The sequence below is a fragment of the Opisthocomus hoazin genome, chromosome 2 (genome assembly GCF_030867145.1).
Source record: "Opisthocomus hoazin isolate bOpiHoa1 chromosome 2, bOpiHoa1.hap1, whole genome shotgun sequence".
Lineage (NCBI taxonomy): Eukaryota > Metazoa > Chordata > Aves > Opisthocomiformes > Opisthocomidae > Opisthocomus > Opisthocomus hoazin.
This window is the reverse complement of record NC_134415.1, coordinates 47,511,019-47,537,067: the sequence shown is the minus strand read 5'-3', so window position 1 is coordinate 47,537,067 and position 26,049 is coordinate 47,511,019. Positions and strand designations below refer to the sequence as shown.

General features: G+C 37.9%; 1 protein-coding gene across 4 annotated transcripts in view; it reads left to right on the top strand.

The window, feature by feature from the left end:
* The window catches only part of TASP1 (taspase 1), a 94,983-nt gene that overhangs the window by 46,397 nt on the left and 22,537 nt on the right, over nucleotides 1-26,049 (top strand). For all 4 annotated transcript variants that reach the window (XM_075413499.1, XM_075413498.1, XM_075413496.1 and 1 more), the window contains 3 exons: nucleotides 2,310-2,429; nucleotides 4,822-4,900; nucleotides 20,937-21,047. In XM_075413499.1, coding sequence (XP_075269614.1) covers nucleotides 2,310-2,429; nucleotides 4,822-4,900; nucleotides 20,937-21,047 — 310 coding nt within the window. The remainder of the gene's footprint in view (nucleotides 1-2,309; nucleotides 2,430-4,821; nucleotides 4,901-20,936; nucleotides 21,048-26,049) is intronic.

Genomic DNA, 26,049 nt, shown 5'->3' with positions numbered 1-26,049 from the left:
ATAGTTTTACAGAGGCTGCAAGCACTTTTTCTTTGCTGTCAGATGGTATGGAAAACATACTGATCCATACTGAGCCTCATCCATCAAAAATGTATTTCTGTTCATTATGGGAACCCCAAGTGTTTGATTTAATATGAATTAAGATTACACAGGTGGCCTTAATTCTGGGATTTTCTAACTTTGGCGGGCTTGATATTCCTATCTGTAGTTGTCTATTAATCTATAATTTTTTTGTTGTGAGTATAATTTCCTTTGATAAAAGGGGGCAGGGAATGGACAGAAAAACCTGCATCATATTAGTAGTTCTATAGATGGAAATCATGGGAAAATTCATATTGGGAAGAGCTTTATCCAGTCTGATCTTGAAAACCTCCAAGGACGTGAGTCGACACCTTCAATGAGCAGCATGTTGTGCTGCTTAAGATATTTTCAGTCCACTGAATAGTATTGTTCTAACTCGCTTAATAATATCTGAATTGGGTTGTGGCTGGCAGTCTTGGGTGATGTGAAATATATTTCCCCGTAAGATGTTAAGGAAAGGTTCCTTAATTTTCTTTTATCTTTACCACTTGGAAGAGAACTTGCTCTATTCTTATACCTCTTTGTCCCAGTCTTCAAAGTTCTTTTTGCCTCTCCTTCTCCTGCCTTCCATGGTCGTGGTTTTTACCTTCCTTTGCTTTTCAACTTACCCTTCCTCCCAATGCCAGTTGAGATCCTAGGTCTATAATTTTTCACTTCTCTTTTTCAAAGCAGTTATTCTTCTTCACTGTTAGGCCATCCATTTGTTTTAATATTGAATATGGTTAGTGCCAGCTTCTGAGTGTAGAACTTGTTCAGGAAGATCTAAGTGTAGGTGAAGAGAAGAAACTTGCTGTTACTCTGGGTAAAAGCCAAGGATGACACTCCTGCTTAGGAGTTCTGGTTGCTTGAAAACTGCTGTAGAACACTGTATTGTAGAACACTGCATTGCATATTTTTCCTTTTAATACTGGCACACTGACTGAAGTGTTATCTCTTATAAGTGTGGACAGAGTATCATCAGCATGAATCCCTTAAGAATTCTACTTGACAAGCGATGTTGTATACCCAAGGAAATTTTAGTAGGTGATGGGAACTTGATAATTTTAAGGTGAAGAGTTGGTTGTAGATTTTTTTTTTTCTTCCTCCCTTTGGATCCTAGTTCAGAAAACATTCATTTATATGAATAGCTTAATATCCTTTGGGATTATTTGCTTGGGTAAGTTTATATATAGGATTTTTTTAATACAGGTAAGCTTTTGTACAGGAAAGACTGATCAGCTGAAGGCTTGAGGGCTTGTGCAAACAGCAGCATTCACCTTTGGAGTATGTGCTAGATGGTGTGTTGGTTTTGTTTATGTCCACTGCATGCTGTGTCCTGTCAAAAGTATGTTACTGGGCACGAAGTCAGAGTGCCTTCACCTGGGTTCTGCAGAGAAGGGAATCTCAAGCAAACTTAGGCAGAGTGCAGAAAATTGCTCTTTCTGTTAGAGTGACTGAAAATGATGTGTGAAGGAAGGATGGAAAGATCAAAGGTGAGACAGCTGAAGTGCTTGTGAGACAGTAGACAGAGAGCTTGCATTAGGAGTGAATGCTGAAAGACCCCTGCTCTTAGGGGAGCAAATCTGCCTAAGAAGCAATGGAAGTGAGGACGCTTTTCTAGTGACCCAGAGGGAGCAAAGGGTAATTTGTTTCGACCAGGAAGCCACAAAAGATTGCTGAACTGAGAACAAGTCTGGGAGAAAGAATCTCTCCTGGGGGAGATTTCTTCTTAAAGCTTCTATTTGTTGTCTTGCTCAGAATATCAGAATTTTATCCATTTTTCTCTTTACGTAATAAGCTGCTTCCTGTGGATTTTTTTTTTTTTTCGCTTTAATGATCAAAGTCTCTGAAAATGCCATCTCAAAGCTTTTGGGAAAGGCCATTTGATATGGCATCTTGGGAATAAGTTGCTGAATGATTTCTTAGTGGACAAGTGTCCACCACTAAGTAAAAAAGGCTTTTTTGGCACCCTTGTGAGTAAAGGCAGGTAATCTACGCATTGGATGAGTTCTGGGATATTTGTTACCTTATTGTTTTCAGAGAAGTTCTCTTCAGGTCCTATCTCAGAGAAGAGCATTTTGGGAAGATTTATGGCAGCACAGTTGGTACAATATACACAAATAGCAAATCCATTTTGTTGATCAGCCTGTCACTTGGTTTTGTGCACGTTGGTTTGCACACTGCTAAGAAGTATAATCTTACTTTAATATACTGTTTCTAGCAGTTGTTTCTGTTTGTGTGTCCTGCAGGAGAATGACTCAGGAACACTGGATACGGTTGGTGCAGTTGTTGTTGACCAAGAAGGAAATGTTGCTGCTGCCGTCTCCAGTGGAGGTTTAGCACTGAAGCATCCTGGAAGAGTTGGTCAGGTGATTTATACCTTTTAAGTTGGGGATGATTGTTGAGTGATTGTGACGCTGAGCAAGAGCTGTGATAGCAAACTGATGGTCTTCCTTTCCTCCCTTTCCTTTCCTCCCTTTCCTTTCCATTAAACTCTGAAAGTATTATTACTGTACTGGAATGCAAGCTTTTGTTTTTGGTGTCCTTCATCAGTGTTATAAAACATAGAGAGGTAAGAAGTTGTTCTGTAGTTAGTTATCTTTTGCCAGAGCTATTACTAAGTTAACTTCTTGGGCGTAAATACCTCCTTAATACCAGAAATAGTCTCTTAAATGCTGTAGTGTTTTTAAGTAAGATTTTCATCAGTGTTTAGGGAAGCAGTCATAATTAATTTTTAAATGGTCTTGTGAATTGGTAGAAATGACAAAGGTATTAAAAGAACACATCAGGTACATGTATTCCTTGTTGTTATGAAGCGAGGGAATTTTGAGGTGCATCAGAAATGTCATGCTCCATTGCTGTACAGCTGTATTTTTGGTTGACTTTTGTGACTGTCCTACAAGCAGTTCTCTTCTGAAATGTATTTAAGGTTTTCTTTTCGAATGGCAGAGTGAAAGGGACTTTATATAAATAGGGAACAGCTAGAAATATTGTCTATTGATATCTGTACCCCCATTTTCTGTGAAGTTAGGTTAGAATGCCATAGATAGAATCACAGAATCACAGAATCACAGAATAGTAGGGGTTGGAAGGGACCTGTGTGTGTCATCTAGTCCAACCCTCGTGCTGAAGTAGGGTCACCTACAGCAGGCTGCACAGGACCTTGTCCAGGCGGGTCTTGAATATCTCCAGAGAAGGAGACTCCACAACCTCCCTGGGCAGCCTGTTCCAGTGCTCCGTCACCCTCAGAGGGAAGAAGTTCTTCCTCATGTTCAGGTGGAACTTCCTATGCTTCAGTTTGTGCCCATTGCCCCTTGTCCTGTCGCTGGGCACCACTGAAAAGAGCCTGGCCCCATCCTCCTGACACCCACCCTTCAGATATTTATAAGCATTTATTAGGTCCCCTCGCAGCCTTCTCTTCTTCAGGCTGAACAAGCCCAGCTCCCTCAGCCTCTCCTCGTAGTGGAGATGTTCCAGTCCCCTCATCATCCTTGTAGCCCTCCGCTGGACTCTCTCCAGTAGCTCTTCATCTTTCTTGAACTGGGGAGCCCAGAACTGGATGCAGTACTCCAGATGGGGCCTCTCCAGGGCAGTGTAGAGGGGAAGGAGAACCTCCCTCGTCCTGCTGGCCACACTCTTCTTGATGCACCCCAGGATTCCATTGGCCTTCTTGGCAGCCAGGGCACACTGCTGGCTCATGGTTAACCTGTCGTCCACCAGGACGCCCAGGTCCCTCTCCGCAGAGCTGCTCTCCAGCAGGTCCGTCCCAAGCCTGTACTGGTGCATGAGGTTGTTCCTCCCCAGGTGCAGGACCCTGCATTTGCCTTTGTTGAACCTCATGAACCTTATGCCTACAAATTTGTTGAACCTCATGAACCTTATGCCTACAAATGAACCTCATGAACCTTATGCCTACAAATATCTGAAGGGTGGGTGTCAGGAGGATGGGGCCAAGCTCTTTTCAGTGGTGCCCAGTGACAGGACAAGGGGTAATGGGCACAAACTGAGGCACAGGAAGTTCCGTCTGAACATGAGGAGGAACTTCTTCTCTCTGAGGGTGACGGAGCACTGGAACAGGCTGCCCAGGGAGGTTGTGGAGTCTCCTTCTCTGGAGATATTCAAGACCCGCCTGGACAAGGTCCTGTGCAGCCTGCTGTAGGTGACCCTGCTTCGGCGGGGGGGTTGGACTAGATGACCCACAGAGGTCCCTTCCAACCCCTACTATTCTGTGATTCTGTGATTCTGTGATTCATCAGGGTCCTCTCTGCCCAACTCTCCAGCCTATCCAGGTCACGCTGAATGGCAGCACAGCCTTCCGGTGTGTCTACCACACCTCCCAGTTATGTGTCATCAGCAAACTTGCTGAGGGTACATTCTAACTCTTCATCCAGGTCGTTGATGAAGAAGATCTGTGATAGTCACTCAGTTCTGAAGAATAGTAAAAGAAGCTGTAGCAAAATGGATTGGAATTGCAATTTTGACTGTAACGATTTTTGTATTTATCTTTTGTAGAATCATAGAATGGTAAGGGTTGGAAGGGACATTAAAAATCATCTGGTTCCAACCCCTGTGCCACGAGCAGGGACATGTTGTATTTGTATTGATCCTTGGATTTTTTTGTTGTTGTTGTTGGTTTGGGGGTTTTGGTGTGTTTGTGGTTATTGTTTGGGTTTTTTTTTTATGTTATGTTTTTTTTAGGGGAAGATAACAAACCAAAAACCTGTGTACTTAAATTAATGGAAGATACACTTCTTTCCTTAGGCAGCTCTTTATGGTTGTGGCTGCTGGGCTGAAAACACAGGAGCTCATACCCCTTATTCCACTGCTGTGAGTACTTCAGGTATTTGCTACTTTTATAAATATTTCAAAAAGTTGCTCTTTTTCTCTGTAATTAGTTTACAAATTCCCAATAAACTATTTCTGTGAGCAGTGAATTAAAATATTATTATTTTCAGACTATGTTCTACAAGTGTATCATTTATTTATATATAAATAACATATATATAATGTATATATATATCTTATATAGGTCAGTATTGTCTTGAAATCTGTGGATTAATCTCCATTGGTTGCTTACATTGCTCATTTTACTTTAAAAAAAATAAAAAAAGCAACCGTGTGAACTTTTAGCCTATTCAGAAGATTTTGGTATTGCACTGGAAGGATGTACTCTATTTGTTATGTACTAAGGGACTTGTCTTCCTGTAAAGAAGTGCTGTTATAAGCTTAATATTATGTTAAACACAGAATGCTTCTGTGACTGGAAACCTTCTGTAAAGGACTAAGACAGTTAGAGGGTCCTTCAACATAAGAGGGTCCCTTTGAAATAAAAATGCTGCAAAATTGCATTTTTCCTTCCAAAAATATTTTAAGTACTATTTTAAATGAATATTTAAGTGAATTTGTTCTTGATCTCTCTTTTTCTCTCAAAATGAGGGGGGAAAAGGCAGAACCAAATGACTAGAGTAAGTGTCTTGGAAAACATTTATTTAGAAATTGTGAAAGTAACATAAGAATTAGAGTAGCTTCTCTTCCATTTGGAAGTCTCAGGATCCTGGACACAGACGTTCACAGCTGTTCAGTCAGTTGGCATGCTGAGCACTGGATATACCAATTGTAATACAAAGTTTGTCAACAGACCTACTAAGTGTAACAGGAGTGAAGAAATAGTAAAAATTAGAAAAAAGAAAAAAAATCAAACGAAACAACCAAAAGATAACTAGGAAAATAGCTCATACTGCAATGTAAGATTTGAGAATGTAAGACAGGGTGTTTTTAACTTGTCAGGAACAGGCAGTGAGAAGTGTGGTGTTGTACAGTACCGGGTGAATATTATAGAATGTGAACACCTTAAGTTGTAGTTGTGTGGAAGTTACTTTTACTTTGCAACTGCTGCATAAAAGCAGTTGAAAGGACTGCATTTAATCTTTTTTTTTTCCTAGTTGTATGAACAGTCTCAAATAGAAAAACTACTTGTAACACTTTTTCGTAAGCGCTTATGTCAGAATGCAAAATTTTTTATTTGTATTACTGCTTAATGGCCAGAGTTATTAGCGTTCAGTATAGGGAGAGGTGAAAAAAATCATCAGAGTTCAGATTTAGGTAATGTAGACTATACCCAAAGAGTACTGCAGAGGTAGAGTCCTGTTAGAGAAATGGTTGAGGGAATAAGGTAGCAGGATGTAGTACTAAAATTTGATAGAGGCTAAAGTGCATCAGAAATATCCTTTGTTGTTTTTGAAGTTCTATATGTTTCTAATATCTCCTATATTTCAGTCTGTTTCACGCTGTTGAATATTTGTGTAGATGTTCACCCTGAAGTTCAATGTTAGTAATAGCGAGTATGCTTTTTAGTACTTACACAAAGGAAAGTTCTACTGAATGTGAAAATTTTGGAAGATCTTTTTACTCAAGGAATACCATATTGATTTTAGTTTAATAAATACTTACGTAAGGAAATGTATTTAATTACATTTACATTTACATTATTTGGGGCCATAATAATTAGTGAGTAGAAGTCCAGTATTAGGGATTGTTTGTGGAAAAGCTCAGGAGGACACCTTTATTTTTTTAAAAACTATGCTTTACAAAGTCAGCTGGATTTGAAGTCTATGCAAGTACCGGCAAGCATCCTGACACACTTAAAGGAGATGTCTGGGTTTAATGATGGCCTTAAATAGAAACCTCCTTTCTTTTTGCTGGTACCAATTTTGTATAGTGGTAAATATTTTAATTTATACTACTTGTAACTATCGCACACACACATAGATATATATTATATATATGTATGTATGTTTCTTTGCTTCAAATCTTCTAGCTTCCATGACATTACACTAATACCAATCCCAGTTAATTGAAGTAGACTGCTGGTGGTTTATGAAGCATGGCCATTTGTTTATTCAGTGATTTGCAATTCAGACTAGTGGTGTTTAAATAAACCCTTGTTTCTGGTTTTCCTTTAAAGTGTATGTGTGTGTCTGTGTGTGTGTGTGTCTCTGTGTGTGTCTTTGTGTGTGTGTGTCTCTGTGTGTGTGTGTGTGTGTGTGTGTGAGAGAGAGAGAGAGAGAGAGAGAGAGAGAGAGAGAGGGAGAAATGTTTACAGGAAGTGAGAACTCTTCTGTAGTCAATACCATTCTTTTTTCCATTTTCAGAAGCTCATAATGTTTTGTGTTGTAATGTAATTTGCAGTTTTAAAATATATTGATGCCTGACTTGTTTAGAATATGAGCATCCAACAGGGTGAACCATGAAGTTAATTAAGGAGTAGAGGGATGGTAGGAAAGGTTGAAAGAATGAAACTTAAAACTTGACTGGATCACAACAGGAGATGGGAAAGGGGGCACAGACATCTGCAAATATTCAAAAGGTGAAATTGCCAAGGCTAAGCAAGAAAATAACATGTTAACATACCTTGTTCTTGGATGGAACTTTTCAGAAAATAAAGGTACTACCTAAACTGTAGAAGGTGCCTTGATTTGGAAAACTCTGAGATTGACAGTGCTTCCTAAGACAAGATAAATGTTGTCACTTCATGTACCTCAGATCAGACGATGTTGCATTTGTAACAGTGATTATACGTCCTTCTTGTAGGTTTCCAAATTGGTTTTGAGTGAATATATATTTTTTAAAAAAAGCAACAAATGAAACTTATGTATTGCATATAAATAAAAACTGTGTGCATGCACAATCATTTCATGTTTCATTGTACATACAGGCATATACACTTGTATGTAAAAACATTTGAAATATGTACATAAAATAACTGAAATTTACAGTCAGATTAGATTTCTGTGGTTTTCACAATGTAACATTTTATTGTTTTCATTTCACATGTCTTCATTAATTTGTATTTTAACGGCAAATTTAGCACAAATTTATCATAACATTTTCTACAGGGTTTTCTTTTTTCTGTTGTATGGGGGAAAAAAGAATATTTGGCTTTGATTGCGGTGTGTATTGAGCACTGTATGCATTAAAAGACTTGAAGGAATAGCTGATTCATCAAATCACATTTGGAACAAAAATCTTGAATGAAGAGAAAAGTTTAAATATGATTCCCTTAAAGCTTTATTGAAAGTATGCTCGAATTTATTAATATATGTTAAATCAAGTAATTTTAACTTACGGATTCTTTGGGAAATAAAAGGTTTCACATTTGTGCTGGTTTTGACTTTTAAACTTTTTTTAGTGATAGCTGGGGATAGAAATTTAAGCCTGGAGCTTAAATTTAATTTAATTTAATTTAAGCTCTATATTCAGTCTTGAAAAATTGTCTTCTTTGTCATTAGTTCCCAGAAGCAATTTTTGAGGGCCAGGTTTTATAAACTATTTTGATTCCATACTAGTGAAATTGCTTATGTCTTTGGGTTTTAGAGGCTATGATCAGCAAGAGATTGAACAGCAGGGGAAAACCTCTAGTGTGGGGAAAGAAGGGTTCGTAATGGTAATTCAAAGTATACAGAATACAAACTCTTGCACATTGAAATCCATGCAGAATTGGCAGGAATGTAAGAATGGACTCATTGGGTCGAACCAGTGCTCCAGATGATTTGGTGTCCTGTTTCAGATAGAGGCCATTTTCAGGTTTCCAAGGAAAAGTACGGGACCGGGAAAAGCATCTCCACTGTGTTTTCCAAGCTTCTAGCAATTTGTGATATTGGGACTTTATAAGCTGGAAATATCTTTGTTTTTAATAGGTCAGGATGACTTTCTCAAGATTCCTCATTTCTTTTTGCACTTAGAAGACCGGTTACTTAATTTTTGCTGTGAGTGTTTTTCTTATTCTGTGATGGTTTACTTTGTGGAAACTTTCTTGACAAAAAAAAGTGTTAGTTTAAATGCAACGGTTGGTAACACAGTAGGTTTTATTCTTCAATTTTAATAATTTTGTTCTAAATTCCTTCTGTCAAAGCTACAACTTGAGACATATCTTTCAATACCTTCCTTATTAAAAAGAAAATGGGGAGGGGGAAAGGCATTGCAATTAAAATACTTATTAAAATTACTTCCAAATTCATGTAACTTTCTTTCAGTGCTCATGTATTATATTACATCTTGATCTTCTGTTGGCCCTGTGGATGCTGGCAGGCTTCCTGCTTTTGTGTGTTCAGGGAGGATTTGGTATTAGTTCTTATGCATTTAGCAAGTTGTTTCACAAGTATTTTTGGCCTTTTTTTTATCATGGCTTTAGATTGAATGTGCCAAAGGTGGTGGTTCTGAACGTTTTGGGGCACGACTTCAACTTTTTGAACGTTTTTTTCTTACATCTGACAGTCTCTTGGCCTTGTTGTTTAGCCACACTGTCTCAGGTTTTTTGGTTTGGTTTTTTTTTGCTTTTCAAAAGTTACTTTATGGTTTACAAAATACAAAATATTGTAAAATTTGTATTTTACGGCCATAGTTGAACAGGGGTGGGACAACTGATGAAGACTTTCTAAGGACAGGATGGGGGTGACAAAACGTGGGAATGACTGTGAATATAAAGGATCTTAAATTCAAGATTCATTCTGTAACTCTCAGTCAAAGATTCAGTTTCTGCGTAAACAAGTAAAATCTTTTGGATTCTTTTGTATCAATTTTTGGAGACATTTCAAAATATGAACTCTGAATTATATTAAATTTAGTTTGTTTTTTTTTTAAATACGGCTGTAGGGCTTATTGACAACTGAAGGATAAACATTACAGGAGTTCTTTAAGTATCTCAAAGCCAGTATTAAAATTCAAGAAATTTGGAGAAAGTTGCAGTTGTGGGCATAGTTAAGATACCTTGGCAACCGTAACTGTGATGTCAAGCAACATAATGTAAGTGCCATTCCATGCAAGAATGATGGTAGAGTCTGCATGAAAGCTTGTTAAATGAGATGAGCATTACCAGGGGCCTTTATTTAGTATAAATACAAGGAACAGCTAAGCTGGTTTCTGAGTCAGGATAGTAGAAGCCAAATCTTTGGTCTTTAAAAGCTTGTGCGTGCATGTGTGCGCACGTTTGCGCATGCACACAGACAAAACAGCCTTTGCTTTAAGAACCCCCACCACCTCACCACAATCATAAGGCCACTTGGAACTCTTCAGTGAATGATTTTTGTTGGTGTATGAGTGTAAACACAGGAAGATGGGTATTATTTGGAGGGAAAACACTTGTGAACAAAGCCCAACCGCAGCAGAAACAATAGTCCATTTTTGACTGTACTTTAGCAAAACATTTCCTATTTTTTCCTGAACATAGTAGGAGTCAAAGACTTAGTGTATATTATTCTCATTCAAAATAATATCAAGTGTGACACTGGATCTCCTCCCTAGTTGGAATATCCATGCCGATTGAGAATATTCGTCCACTAACTGTGCCAAAAGTAGTACTACTGGGGTAAGAGGCAGGCTATGTTTTTCATGGGAGATAAGTTGAAAAGTAATAATTCTATTTGGATATACAGAACCTTAAATTTAAAATAGAAAGATAAATATAAAATTTACAGTAACAGCTAATACAGGAGGCTTTGAAAATGCAACTATAAGTGGGATTTTTGAGTAGAAACGTAGAGACTGAGAATCATGTGGCATTCCTTTTTACATCTTTACAACAGTAGGTAGTGGAAAGCATACTTATGCATTCTTCATGCATGGGTGGTTTGTTTTGTGTATGTGTATCGGCCATTGAAGCCAGCAAATTTTTTAATGTTGCGTTTCTGAAGACAGGTAGAAGGTCTTGCGTTATTTACAAAATATGGAAATTCTATAACATAATGCTGCAAAGTCTCCATGTTTTACTAGAATCCATTTCAGAAGAATATTTCATACAAGAAGGGGTACAGTGATGTCCTAGGGAAAATTTAAATGAGACCTAATTAGAATTTATAATCCTTAAGAAAAAGGAGTAGAATCTTTAAATGTTTTGAATTCTTTCAAAAAATGAAGCATATTAACAAATGTAATTGGACTTAAGGACTGAGCCCAAAGTTGTGTTTTATTGAGAAAGCAGCAGGAATGTCAGATTTCTGGACTCAAAGCGAGGTGTAGGTGAGGGTTCAGATTGGGAGAAATCTTTCAACAGCTGGCTGAACATGAGCCAGCAGTGTGCCCAGGTGGCCAGGAAGGCCATCAGCATCCTGGCTTGTGTCAGGAGTAGTGTGGCCAGCAGGAGCAGGGAAGTGATCATGCCCCTGTACTCAGCACTGGTGAGGCCGCACCTGGAGTACGGTGTTCAGTTTTGGGCCCTTCACCACAAGAAAGACATTGAGGTGCTGGAGCGTGTCCAGAGAAGGGCTGCGAAGCTGATGAATGGTCTAGAGAACAAGTCTTATGAGGAGCAGCTGAGGGAACTGAGGTTGTGTGGCCTGATGAAAAGGAGGCTCAGGGGAGACCTTATCATTCTCTACAACTACCTGAAAGGAGGTTGTAATGAGCTGGATATCGGTCTCTTCTCCCAAGTAACAGGCAATAGGACAAGGGATAATGGCCTCAAGTTGCATCAGGGGAGGTTTAGATTGGATATTAGGAAAAATTTCTTTACTGGAAGAGTGGTCCAGGGAAGTGGTGGAGTCACTGTAGAGATACTTGAAAGATGTGCAGATGTGGCACTTGGGGACACTGCTTAGTAGTGGAGCTGGCAGTGTTAGGGTAATGCTTGGACTTGATGATCTTAAAGATCTTTGCCATCCTACACAATTCTGTGATATATATGATGTATCATTTCATGAAGTGAAAAATAGCACATTTAGTACTGTGAAGAATAAAGAATTGTTTAGCTTGGAAGGAACCTCTGGAGATCATCTAGTCCAGCCCACTGCTCAAGGACATTCGAAATCCTTATCAGTAAGGAAATAAGTGTATTCACTCCCCCTGCCTTTTTCTGCTTAGACTATTACTTTTTGTTCACATCTGTTCTCCTTTCCAGTCTATTGTGCGCCTCGTGGATGCTTTTGCTGGCAAAATGGAAGAGGAAATGACACCTACAGAGAGATGGCTTTGTTTGTTAAACTGGTTGTTAAGCTGTGCCTTCAGCCAGCATTTCCATCTCTCCTTATGGAACCCACTGAACAATATGTAGATTCTTACTTAAAAACTCGTTTTTGACAGGAACCACAGTGATGTGCAAAGCTGTGGAGTAAATATTTTTTAAGGAAGCTTTAATGCCAATAAATTGACATATGGTGTGGGACTTTGACTTTGTGATTCCCGTGCGTTGAAGGCAGCAGTGCCTGCGCTGAGATCCAATGACTGCTGATAACCTGGGCAGGTGCTGTTTGTCTGTCTGGCCTGCGTCCTTCTGAGTCCATGCTCCAGAGTTCCAGAGGAATTTCACATGCAAATCTTGCGTCCTGTGTAGATTGTTTGAGCTACTCTGTGAGACAGATATTATGATACAGTTAATCTCTTTGAAGAAATATGTGTTATCTCTCAAAATCAGTCTGGTCCTGTAAAATTTGGGGAATGATAGGTAATTTAATGCATCACAGATGAAGCAGCTGCATATGGAGAAGAGTTATGTCATTGTTACAGTATACCAGAGGGTAGAGGAAGAAAGAGGTCTATCTCCAGACAGATCAGTAGTTACCTCTGAAGTGAATGCTTCTGTCAAGAGTTCAGGCTTTGTGTCCAGATGCCGTTTGGAGGCTTCAGTGCTGGTGCATGTGGTGCTTGAACTAACGTACTACCACTACAAGGCTGCGTGAAGAGAGAGGAAGCAACAAGCAGAGATGATTTGTGGGAATGGTAGCATTGTAAAGCAGTCAATTAAACACAGTACCACAGTGTTCAAAGCTGAGGGTTTTGTCCACAGAATAATCAGAATGGTTGTTTGAATTGCCTTCAGAAGGGTTGTTTTGAAGCAGAGCTGGATGGATGCAAAAATCAAAGAGTGCTTATTGCCTCTTGAAATTTTAATTGGCCTTAATGTAACAATATGTTGTAAGCATGAAGTTGCATGGACTTTTTAGAAGTGGTAGTCTCCTGCAGAAGGCCCACTGCTCAAAGTGGTGTGTTCATCATTTGGGGCAGCAGCCAGCTGTGCAGCACCGTCTCCTCCTCTGAACACTATTAGTCCTGTTCCTGTTTACCATACCTTGCCCAAATGTCTTGAAATAGGTGCAAGGATATAAAGTGGAATGGAGATTGCGGCAAACTGAACTCAGCATTTAGGTCTTAAGCATTTTTCTGTGGTTGGGAGAAAATAGTTATATACGCTTAGTTAGCCAATACATAAGCTACTATCTTACTTCTTTTCCTGTAAATTTTGTATGACAAAAGTGTTTGGGTTTGGAAAGGTGTAGTATTTTCAGAGAGAGATCAATAACAATAAAGCTTAAGTTATCTGGCATTTCCCACTACTGAGAAATGAAGGATTCGTACATTTGACATATTTTAACGCTTTAGCCTTATTTTTCCCCTTATCTGTAAAACTGTGGAAAAGCTGGATTAGTTGTTCTTCAGAGTAATTTTAGTTTCTTTTTCCCATACTAAAAACTTGAAGATATAGAAAGTGTTTTCCCACCTTTCCTTAGAGAAGATACTTTAGACACAGTTGGTCTGGATGTTGAGTTTGTCTTTTGTTATCTTTGAAACCTACCCGAATTTACTGAAGTCACAACCTTTTGAAGAATTTCTATTTGCATATTCTTAGTAGGTGTTCATTAGTTTGGAAGTTAAATTATCTAAGAATTTTCTGTCTGCAACAAGAATGTGTTCCGTTGATCCCTGTAGAATCAATGCTTTAGGAATTGGACAGGACTCTTTGCAGGTGTTCTTCCTGGCAGCAGGTCAGTAAGTTAAAATTTTCCTGTGCTAGTGTGAAGGCAAGATGCAGCAGCTGATAAAAAATGCTAAACGTTATGCAACGTTCATTTAGTACTGTAGTGCATTATGCTAGACTGAAGCATTTTGTCTTTTCAGAATTAGACTTTAATCTTTTATTTTAATGTGTAACTAACTGTATCAGTATCTTACCAGCCAAATATTTTTATTCTACTGTATTTTGTTTTTTAAAATCATTGGCTTGCAAGTTTTTAGTCAGCTCTTTCTAGAGATACTGGTAATGACAACCAGAGCTTACTAAAATACAGGTTTCAGTGTGTTTCCATGAGGCATGACTAGAAGTTATGCAGGAAGTAAAGCAGAAATAGTAGTTCTTTTAACTTGTTAACTGACACTTCTAGGCAGTACTATTTAACTGAAAATAACAACATCAAAGTTGAAACAATGTAACAGGACCTGGTTCAGACTCTACTGTATGGAATAGATAATAAAATACAGATAACCTGTAACTTCTCTCTTCAGAAGCTGAAGATGGAAGAATCATACTTTGGCAGTGGAGTAAAGTAGATTAATTTTTCCATTTTTGAATCAATGTGACTAATGCAAGTTTCCATTTTTTACTCCTTTAAAACACGTTCCAACACTTTATGTTGATGTCCTTGTATGTTTCAATAGCTAGGCAGACTCTGGCAGCTTGTCAAAGCTCCATAAGCTTTCTGCTTATGGCTTACAGAAAGAAAGCTAGATATTCATTTCTCCTTCCATTCAACAGGAGTCTCTTTCATGTCTGAAAATTGAAAACGCGTGTTTTTCAGTGTGGTGCGTGGATGTGTGTGTGCCCTCTGGCACACCTGTTTCTAATTTCCTGGCTTGAAAGCATCTCCCATCAAAAGAAGCAGAAAAACAATTTCTTTCTGACACGCTGGTCGGAGGCCCTTGCTTTGCAGAAGGTGTTCCTTTCACTTGCCATCTTGGTTCCATTGGTAGAACATTATAAGATGCAGAGCACGCATTGTATGGGATGTTCAGCTTATATTGTGCTGGGTTATTTCCCTCCTTATTGTAGTTATTCAAGCACTAGAAATCTACTTGAGAAGTCACTATGCTGAGGAACATATAGTAATTTTAATCTGTAGTTTCTTCCGTGAAGCTCAAATTAAGGACCAAAGTCTATAGCAAGTTTAGGTTTGTATAACCTATGAATTGAGTATTAGTTACTGTTTGGTATAGAAGATTAGATTAAAATCCAAATATTATAGCTCAGATTTCTTAGCTTTTCTTCAAAATAGTATGCAGTGTAAAATAGTGTCCAACACAATAGCTGAGAATTAAAGATGTTAACAATATTAAAAAAATAAAAAACAAACCCACAAAAAACCCCTAGTAACTTGGTGGTTGTGAAAGTTGTGCATAGTCTAACTACCAGATTACTACAGAGTAGAGCTATTAACTATTAAAGACCACTTAGGAAGGAAAAACACAAAACTTGTGAGCTCTAGCTTAAACATTACTGGCTTGTCTGTTTTCTCAGTTCAGCAGCTGACACTTTCACAAACAGCATCTGGATTGTTTCCATAGCTACTGTGCTGCAGTACATACCTGTCCGGTGGTATGCTATTGAATTACATTGATTTTATTTACTGACAAGCTAAACAGAACAAAATGTTTGAAAAGACTTAGAGCTTGAAAACCATTATATGCACACAGTGAAACAGTACTTGAAATGCGAAGACTGGGCCTGGCTCCACAGCATAATGGCTAGCAGTTAATATGCTCATAAAACTTGCCTTTGCTAGGCTTTGTTCATTACTAGTAAGATCAAGTATATGCAGAAAACACTAAAAATGTGAATCTCAGAGTATGTGCTTCTATGTAACTTTATGGACTGTGACAAAAAAGTTCCTAAATCTATAAATGCGTTGGTAAGGCGCACAGTTCACATTTATGCCTGCTGAGGTGTGCAACCCTGATATATTTCTTGTCTGGCACATGTATTGGTATTCAGGTACCAAGACTTGCTTTCTAGAGTATCTGCCCACTATTAGAGTTGTGAATGACAGTGGAAAAATTATTGTCACTTGTCAGCATAGTAACAGGTTTCCATGATCGGTTCCTGCCTCTCATTCCTTTGGGTGAAGGCATGCATTTCACTTGTTGTACAGCACTGTGCAACACAACAGGTACTTCTGGTTTGCCTAATCTGATTCACTAATTGGCAACATCTGGTGCATGGGGTGTGGACCGTAGGAACGACCATCTTGCTGTGCTTGAAGCTTGAAAAAAAGCCTGTTGGGGACTTTCTGCTTCTCTGTGCTATTTTTGGCTGAAATAGTAACTTGAGAGGACTGCTGATACATATATAACTGTGAAGTTATAATAGGATAGTAGAAGAAAAAAAGACTATAAAAAAAAAAAGAGGTTGTAGATTCCCAGATTGTTCTTGTGGGGATCTTGTATGAATCAATGAGTGTCTGAATAGGAAAAGTGGTATTGTTCTCAGAAATTACACATTTAAATACCCACAGAAAAGGGAAGTCGTATTTCACTGTTGGTCAGCTTTGCACTTTGAAAGAAGCACTGCATTAAAAGCATGATCCAAGATAATATGTATTGCTGAAAATCAGTTCTGATGCTTTCTGTATGATCCCCAGAAGTTTTCTGTATGATCTCCAAGTGGTTTTCAGTCAGGGTTATAAACTTCTAGTTGAAGACAGGTGTGGGGTGTGGATTTTGGTTGTTTGCTTTTCCTTTTTGTATTGTTTTTGTTTTTGTTTTGTGGGGTGTTTAAGATTCTGGTTCTCACCAATCTGGTTTGAGGACAAAATAAGCATTATGACTGTTGAGACATCCTTCTTTGCTTTGCTTGTCATAAGGAGCCTGTTCCTGCCATGTGCCTTTAGGAATCTGGTTTTTAAACTTAGTTCCAATTAACCTAGCATCAAAATGCTAATCTTTATCTGTCTTTGTATTTATTTATTTATCAAAAGAGAATATGCATTTCCTGTAGATATATTGCTCACTTTGCCAGCAGTGATCCTAGAGGAGGGCAACTAACTGTACTTACCCTTGCAAACATGGACAACAGGAGTTCCAACAGTACTATTTTTGTCAGCAGATGGGTTATGAGTAGGCAGCATGGTGTTTGCACAATATTACTGTGCTAGGAAAACAATTTGTTTACTATATGAAACAGTTACTTCAGTGAGAAGCACTAATTTAACCCAGTAAATTTTTCCAGATAGTCATCTCCTTTTGAGTCACTCTTCTATGAAGGCTTATGAAAGCTTTGATCTGTCATTGCAAAGCCTTTGTCTCTAAGATACAAGGTTACCAATGAGGTTACCAAAGAAGTCATCATCTTAACTGAGAAAGGATAATAAAATGATGTAAACTTTGTTTACAGGAAAGTTACTAAAACAAGTGTATTTGGGACTTTAATGAAAATTGAAAAATTCTTGTTAGGAGTCCCTGTTGGTTTGGTTTCAATATAATTCAGTGAAAGACCACAAAGTGTAAAAATACACAGATAAACATAGTATCATCTAGGATAGTTAAGCAAATGAACCAGATTTACGTTTTCTTCAGCTTGTGTGCATGATTTGGAAATGCGTTAAAGTAGCTTTGACTGTAGTTGCTGTCTTGACTCATGTTTATAAAACTTTTTCACAAGTTGGCTAATGCTGATAGTTAGATCACAAGTGAATGGAACTATAAATTTGAACCCGCACTTCATATTGTGTGTTATAAATTAGGTTTTGATTACTGTAGTTCTGTATACATTTATTATCGTGTCTAGCCCTAGCTTCATCTACAGTGTTTTGCCAGTTTGAGTATAGAGACGTACAAGTCTGCTGAACCTGCAAGGCAGTTCACACTCTAGTATTTGGTTCTAACTTGAGATAATAGGAAGGGCAATTCTATTGGAATAATTAGGGTAATTCTTTTTCCCAGCCTTTATCTGGTCAAAATATATGAAACACTGCTTAGTTGTTTTTCTTGTTCAAAAATAGATGTTCCTGCATCAGAAACTGCAGTAACATTTTTTCTTTTTCAAATGGGGGGATTATTTTCATTAGTTATGTGTCCCTGCAGAGTGATGGCATGTGATGTGTTGAAAGATTTTGACATGCATTGCCAGCAACAGTCTGTTAAGTTTGCTGCCTTACAGGTTGACATAAATATGACAAGAAGGACTTTATGGGGATGTAGGGATGTGTGATGTGTTAGTAGAATTGCAAGGCTGCTTTCCTTGTGGTTGATCCTGGATCAGATCAGTGGGCTGGAGCTGTTCTTAACCCATATTTTCTCTCTCTTTTTCTTTTTTTTTTTTTTTGTGGCAGATTTGATGTTATGGGAACTCTTCAATAAAGTCATTCTCTCAGGGCTAAAATAACTTTATACATCATGCTAAAAAATCGCTATTGTCTTTTTGATGCCAATTTAGGAATTACTTAAAAATTGTGAAGTAGTAACATCTGGTTTTATTACTTGATGCATAGGAGATGCATATGCTCGCTCTGACTTTTGTGTCTCAGTTGCTTCATTCACATTCTAAGTCCCAAGCTTCTTACCTTACATAAGGTATAAGTATTATATTTAAAGGTGTTAACAGGTTCTTGTCAAGAAAAAAATCAACTTGGTAAGTTTTTGTTGGAGCATATGCTTACTTAGTTTTGTTCTTTACAGCAAAACTTCATAATGGTCAAATTTTCTTAGTTTAAAAAAAAAGTGATAGCCCATGTTGTGATCTTTGGGTAAAATGCATCTTGCGGTTTTTGCATGTTCTTCATGCATCACTTTGTCTTGAATAAATATTTGATAACTCTCAATTCTGTTGTGGACAAAAGCTATCAAGCGTGGAAGTAATGAGGCGATGAATGGACCAGACCCTCCTGCAGCTGTTGAAGACACTGTGTTGTGTGAGCCTCTTGAAGATATCCTAACCAGGACACTTTTCTCAATAACTCGAAATCTTGACAGTCTCAATGAGAACGTTTTTTTTTTTTCTTATGCTCTCAAGAACTGTCTCCCTCTGCTGTGTAATTGTTCAGCTCTTCCATTTTCATCTAAATTTACAATTGTCTTTTACTCAATCTGTTTGCTACACAAAGAATTTTTTTGTCTTTTTGCTGTGCCAATTGTATGTAGATTCAATGTCAAAGTACTCCACTTCAGACAATTCAGTTTAAGGGAATTGTATTAATCAGAGACACTGCCCATTAGCAGGAGCACATAACTGAGGACTAAAGTGTAATTTTCGTGACTGAATATAGCAAGATTTTGGGACACATGTATATTGGAAATGGGGGCTGAGAGGTCTTTTTTTTTTTCCTTTTGTGTTAGCAGTCTTTGAAGAACAGTGTTTGTAAACTCACTTTGCCTTTAAAGGGTAGGGTATAACTGTGTGACAGGTAACCAGAAAGAGATTCTTGGAGTAGGTTGCCATGTTAATTAGGGCTTAAAAGTGGTGGCAAGAACAAGAAGCCAGTGTGTGAGTAGCTCCAAGGCACAGCGCTGGACCTGTGAATGTGTGTTCATGCAATGTTGTGCCCCAAACAGTCAGTGCTCTAAACTCAGCATATTGGGAAGCACAGTCATGAGACACTCAGCAGGCTGCGCTGGAGCCATTTTGGGTTGAGTTTATTTGTTAGTTCTTTTTGTGCCAGATCTAGGCTGGCTTCAGCCAGAGTTGCTCAGTTTTCACTGTTCTGGGCTTGTTAGTGCTTGCAGTAAAGTGAATGTTATACATGGAGACTGGGCTGCCGTTGTCTGAAGGCAGCTTAGGTCTGCTGTCTTACCAGCTCTGGCTCTCTGCCGTGTCAAAACAGCTAGATTGTTTCCAGCCATAAATTGTCTGTGGAAGCTGTGTAGGTATATTTATGTAGTTCTGCACCTGAGCTGGTAAGTCCAACTGGATTATAGCTGATTTTTGTATGGAGCCAGCACAGTGCTTACATCTTGTCATGGTTAATGAGAAATTTGCTAGAAATATATATAGATAATTTGGAATAGAGTACAATGGACTTCTCTCTATATATTCTGGTGTCTAATGCAGTTTTAGGCCCTGATACACTCTGAAGTTACAAGTCTGATCAAACTGTAATCACCTAAATTTAGATAATTGAAATTGTTGCCCTGTTTGTTACATTGGTTGTGGTTTTCCTTTTTTTTCTAACTGGATAACACATTTCAGCTTAACTGGTGCTTGGTTAGACCTCTTCTAGCTGCTTCATCTGCTTCCTTGCCACTGAGAAAACATGTTGACAAATGAGAGGCATAGTAGTATAATGAGTTTTGTATACATGCAGAAGGTATCACCAGTGTGTTTCCCTGTCCAATAAAACTTTGATCCAATAAACAAGCACTGTACCATTCGACTACAGCTGTATGTCCTAAAGCGCATTACAGCAGTGGAACAGAGCATGGGAGAAAAACAGCAGGTGTGAAAGTGTTCCTACAGAGTTAACAGTAGTACTAATGACCTGTTTGTCTTCATCGGCAACAGATTTCAGGGAACAGTTACAGAAAGCACTGAAGCAATAAGTGGTTGTTTGGTGGAGCTTTTTAGTTTCTTAAAGACAAACCTTTTAAAACTACAGGAATTTTTATTAGGAGTCCAATGAGCAGCCATCCTACCAAAAAAGCCTAGGTGAATTCACGTATTCCTTTGTTGAGAAAAGGCTGAATCAGATAGACTAAATAAAAGATTACATAATGCAAAGGAGTTACTGTGACATTCACTAAAGCTGTTCTTGGTTTGAAGAGAGTTGCATCCAGGGATCATTCCTATGAGAATGTTTAGTGAGTAGATTCTTTGAGAGAGAATTCCGGATCTGGATAAAGATGACAAGTCAGAGACAGTCTCACTGTTTCTTCTCGCTATTTTTGTTTCTTCTTTCAGTACTTAACTGTCTTTGGTTTATGACTTCATGCAGGAGAAATTTCAGGAAAGTTATAACTGCTGACTGTTGAATTTTCGTGTGACTGTCACTCTTTAAAAAATAAAAAAATATGGCAGACAATAGTCATACGCATTTTTTTAAAATTTGGCCATGATGATGTAAAATAATGACAGTTTCTTCATAATGATATCTATATTTTGACTATTCCTAATCTTAATATTTCTTTAGGTTGTGGAGAGCACCTTGTCCGAACCATACTGGCCAGAGAATGTTCATGTGCTTTGCAAACGGAGGATGCCCACCAAGCTCTCCTAGAGACTATGCAAAACAAGTTTATTGGTAAGTATGTGGTACTAATTGCCTAAACATTCCATACCATTGTTTAAAATGCAATTAACCCTATTAAATAGAATTAAGATACTTATTTTTGTGATTTCTGTTAAAGACTTATGTTGCAGTTGGCTTTAAATTTAGTGTTATGTTACATGTGAAAAAATGTTAAATCAAACTACAGAAGAGTATTTTAGGAAATCTAAAGGAAAACCCTTGGAAATACCTCAATTGTTATGTGAGTCATAGAATACCCAGAGAGGTTTGAAGAAGGAATTTCCTGCCTGAATCACTGGCTGTGGTGTACAATTGCATATTTTAGAATTGGTGGTGTAGTAACACTAATAAAAATTATACATCATGTTAACCCTTTTAAATATAATAGCCTCAAAACCACTGCATGTTCTAATTAAATGCTTTGGACAGACAGATTTTGCTATTTACATGATGAATTAATTTCTTGAGAAAGTGAAGTAGACTTCATTCAAGACTATTGTAAGGTAAACTCAAGTTTTTTTCCTTGATTTGAGAGGGTTACACATGACTACTTATACCTGCTTAATTTATTGTGAATTTAGTTCTTGTTTTCTTTGTTCAAGTCATAATCAAAATATGAATATGGAATTTTAAAATATCTATTTAAGCTTGAACTTTTGAAGATAGCATAGATTACAGTGAAGTTTCTGGCATATGTGTTCACTTGCGCTGTCTTTATAGCCCTTAAAGTTTTTGAAGCTTTAGAATCCACAGACAGTTTTGACCTTCAAAATTTCTTGTGGACAACATAACACTTCTTGTACACTGTGATGCCTGTTCATTTTTATGGCATTTTAATTAGAACTGTAAGAGGGACACATACATACTTTTTTGGGACGCAGGAACTATTGCCCTTGGTCTTGGCAAGGAATGTGTTGCCATTTCTTCGTTTCTGTTTATAATATTGAATCTGTATTAAACTCTACTTCTGACAATACTCCATTTGACTGTTTGAGGGGAAGTCACCTTCTCATTGGAAGGCTGCACTTGATTATCTACTACTGTGTTGCAGTCATTTCTAGGTGCTGTGAGAATGCAGGACACAGTAATCCTGGTATGTTCCCCAAAGAGATTACAATCCAAGCAGCACAAATATAACTTTTTGTATTTAATCATTTATTCCAGTGCATAGTGGCACAAAATTTGGGATTTATTTACCCAAGAGAAGCCTTTAGGAAGGATGCTTGTCATAGCTTTGCTAATTTGTAACACTACTCTGAAGATGTTGTACAGAATTGGCCTGACTTTAGGAATGTCTGATCTTTAGTCCGTGCTCTCAAAATTTATTGTGCTCTTTGTGGTAGAAATACTAAAAGCAAGCACAAATTGTACGTATCCTTATGCAATTTCATGTTAGTGCATGCACACACACAAAATAGAAAGCTACTGCTGAAATAATTCACAGAAACTGGCTGATAGAAGACCAAAAAATTCAGGAACTTTTTAGTTGAAGTACCTCCTTTAAGTTGCTTTGAGTTTTCTGGGTTTTCTTTTTTCTTTTCGGGACCTGTTAGCAAAAATGCAATTCTTCTCTTGCTATTTGGTCGAAATGTGTAGGAGATGTTTTTGTTTTAAATGGTAACTGGTTAGTATGTGATATATACGTTGTTTTCTTTACTGAAAATGTGAAAATGATTGTATTGGACTTAAGAACATATTGAATGTTGCTAAAGTTTTTGTTATACCTGAAACTATCAATTTCAGAGAAAGAGGAGCTGCACAGACAGTCATATTGCCTTCGGAAAACAGACTAAAACCAACAAAAAAAGGGAAAGTGAAAACAATGAGAGACAGTATCAAATTAATGCTTTTCGTGATAGGAAAATTTGAAAATAGTGTTTTATAATTCCTTTCGTGTTTTAATTAGGGATAGGTTTGTCTTCAGAAACTTCTTACTGTAGGATTTTGTTGCCTGACAGCAGGTGTGTGTATTGCCTTCTCAGTTGTACTTTGGGGCAGTGATGATGGGGGGGGTGGGGGAAGATACGGCCACCTTTTTTTATGTGTGTAGGCAAAGTGCTTGGATTCTGTGTTTTGACTGGAAAGCATAAAATCCAGTTTGCCCTCAGCTGTCCTACGAATGAAGACTGATTGAGGAAAACCTTAAAATCCAGATACACCTTGCTGTTTACATGTGACATAGTACTAAGTTTGTAGCCCATAGTGTAATTTTGGGGGATCCTGGCAATTGTGAAGATAGAATGCAGAGTTATGTCTTGCTAATGTAGTCTAACAGTTAAAAACATGCATTAAACTTAAAACAGTAGGCTTGTACTAAATAGCTTTTTTTCCTGTGATTTTTCATAGAGGATGTGCTAGTTGATATCTCAGCATGTATGGTACGATGGAGGATTTCTTACCATTGTGAAACAATAGGATAAAATGGGCTAATAGCCTACTTGCTGATGGCATGGATTCTTTTCTTGCTGCTCTTTCCAAAAGCCCTATTTTGTGGTCATGTCAAACTTTTACCAGAATTATAATGGACCAAGGCCAAAAAAAAAAAAAAAAGCTTTAACCAAGTAGAGCTAGAATATTTTTTCAGAAGTCAAAATGTGTGTTACTTGTGTTGGAGGGATGAACAGCTGATTTTGGCAGTTGCCATCAGATTGGTGCTTCCTGTTTACAGAACTCTCCAAGTCTCCGCAGAGCCCTCGGAATCCTTCCAGCTAGGGAATGCCTGGCTTAAACAGGGAGTGCTGTTTAAACAGCAGGTGATGAGCAAACTAATGGCAGATGTGCTTCTCTCATCCTTTCTCAGAGCCGGCTTACTATGGATAATGCACAAGTGATGGTTGAATTGGAGGTGAGAGAAATTAAATTTAGATTTTTTTTAATCTTTTTTTTTAATGTAAATCAAATGGACTTGGTATCTTTAGTCCAAGAGCACTGAAGGCTTGGTACATAGTCAAAGAATGGTGTTCTGTAAACACAGATACCTTCCAAACAGAAGAACAGAGGATTTTGTTACTCATCATTCCTTTCAAATGTGGCCAATTTAGTGGTATGTAGACTTAGAGTAAATGTTTGTGTCATCTCACTGGCGGGAAATCTGGGCTTTTGACAATGACAGTGTTACGAATTGTACTTTAAAGCTTCCTATAAAGTATTAGAAAATAATGAGTTGAAACACAGATGGAATCTGATAATTGTTCTTTCCTTAGTGGAAATGCATTTGTCTCTTCTTGTGTTTTTAGGTTGTGCTTCAGTTCACAAATGAGCAATGTCTGCAGAAAGGTGACAGCACAAGGATAATGCTGACACTTTCTCTTTTTGAAATTTTGTGTCAAATACCTCCTCTTGGTAGCAGGAGTTTGGACAGTTAAAAATCATAGTATTTTAATTGCCCAGTTATGAGTTACTCTGGTTGGTGGGAAAAAAGCCTCCTATTTAAACAGTTACAAGACTGCCAGTGACTGTCCTTACATGGTGTTGTTGCTAGTTTGTGCTGAGGTGCTGTGGCGCTGCATCACTCTAAGCTTTGTAGTCTTCTTTGTGGGTTTATAACAGAGGAAGGATACTATGGAAGCATTACTATGTCTTCTCCATGACACAGAGAAAAAGATTTGAGAAGAGAATGAAGCAGTCCTGAAGTTTCATATATTTCATCCACCACAAGTTTACAATTTCACAAGTTTGTATTCGATGGTAGACAAAATTGAATAGGCCTATTCGTTACCTGTACAATAAAACCAACTGAAAAGCTAGCACAACATGGTGATGTTACACGAGGGTTTGTCTAGGTCCTCACTGTGCTTCTCCTTATCAAAAGCATTGGGACTTCACTGGACAGCAGTGTCCTCACTTATTTAATTTCTTAAAATATGACCTGTAAAGTTTGAAAGTACAGGTGCTTTTCCTTGCAGCTTCTTTAAAAAATTCTAAGCGTATGTTTTAAATTACTTATCGTAAAATGTAAAGATCTCTGGTTTCAGACAGCTTGCGCTTAAACATTTAACAAATAATGGTGCATGAAATTAAAAGCAGGTTTTGTTTACTGCTTATATATTCCTCTAGTGTTTATTTAAATTGTTAACTTGAAGTTTAGTGGGATACATAGCAGAAGCAGAGTGGCAAACAGCTTGACTTAAAACACGTTGTGTATGCAAGCTGACAAAGTCCAGTGGCATAGGTCAGCTACAGACTATTGACCTGAAGAGGTCTGAATTTCACTCATATTACAACATGAGAAGGTTTAGAACTGTTTAGCTGCACTCCGTTAAAGCCGGGGGGATGCTAAAGCACTCAATTGGTTACACCATGCCACAGTCAGTGTTTAGACCAAAGTTCTGAAGACTTTGAAAGCTCATGTAAACAATGAAGCTTGGTAATGCTTTCTCTGCTATGGAAGAGTATGAATGTAAAACATCTGATGAACAGCTGGTTAGCCCTTCAGCTGGGTAAGTGTAAACAAAACACTTCTTTTACACTTTAGTATTGAATCTGTGCTAGGCTGCATCCGTCCAGTAGCTTCAAATGGGAAATAAGATACAGGATCAGAATTGAACAACTCATATTGATCGTATACTATGGAGGAAGCGATCTTCATCATGGGAGCAGTTTAACTTACAAGAGACATAGAAGAAAAAATGTTCTTCACTTGTAGCTGTAGTTCCTCTAGAGCGAGGCTTAATGTTGAGCCAGTTATTTGCCTTAACACTTGTGAAATCTGTATGCTCTGTCTCTGGTCTGGGGCTCAGCCTGGTTTTGGTGTTCAGTTGTGGTTGCTCTTGCAGAACTTGATGGGATCAGTGACTCTGGAGCTACTGTGAAGACCTGTTTGCTTATTTTTAAGAGACCCTTAGTGCAGATTAATAACATACAAAATATATAAACAAAACCTTGGTAATACTTTCTATATGTCAGATAGCAATAACAGAATAGTTGAGCTTTGACAAAGGGAAATGTGTATTGTAAAATATAATTTTGTGACTGAAGGTGGTGAGGATTAAACCCAGATTATTGGAAGATGGTT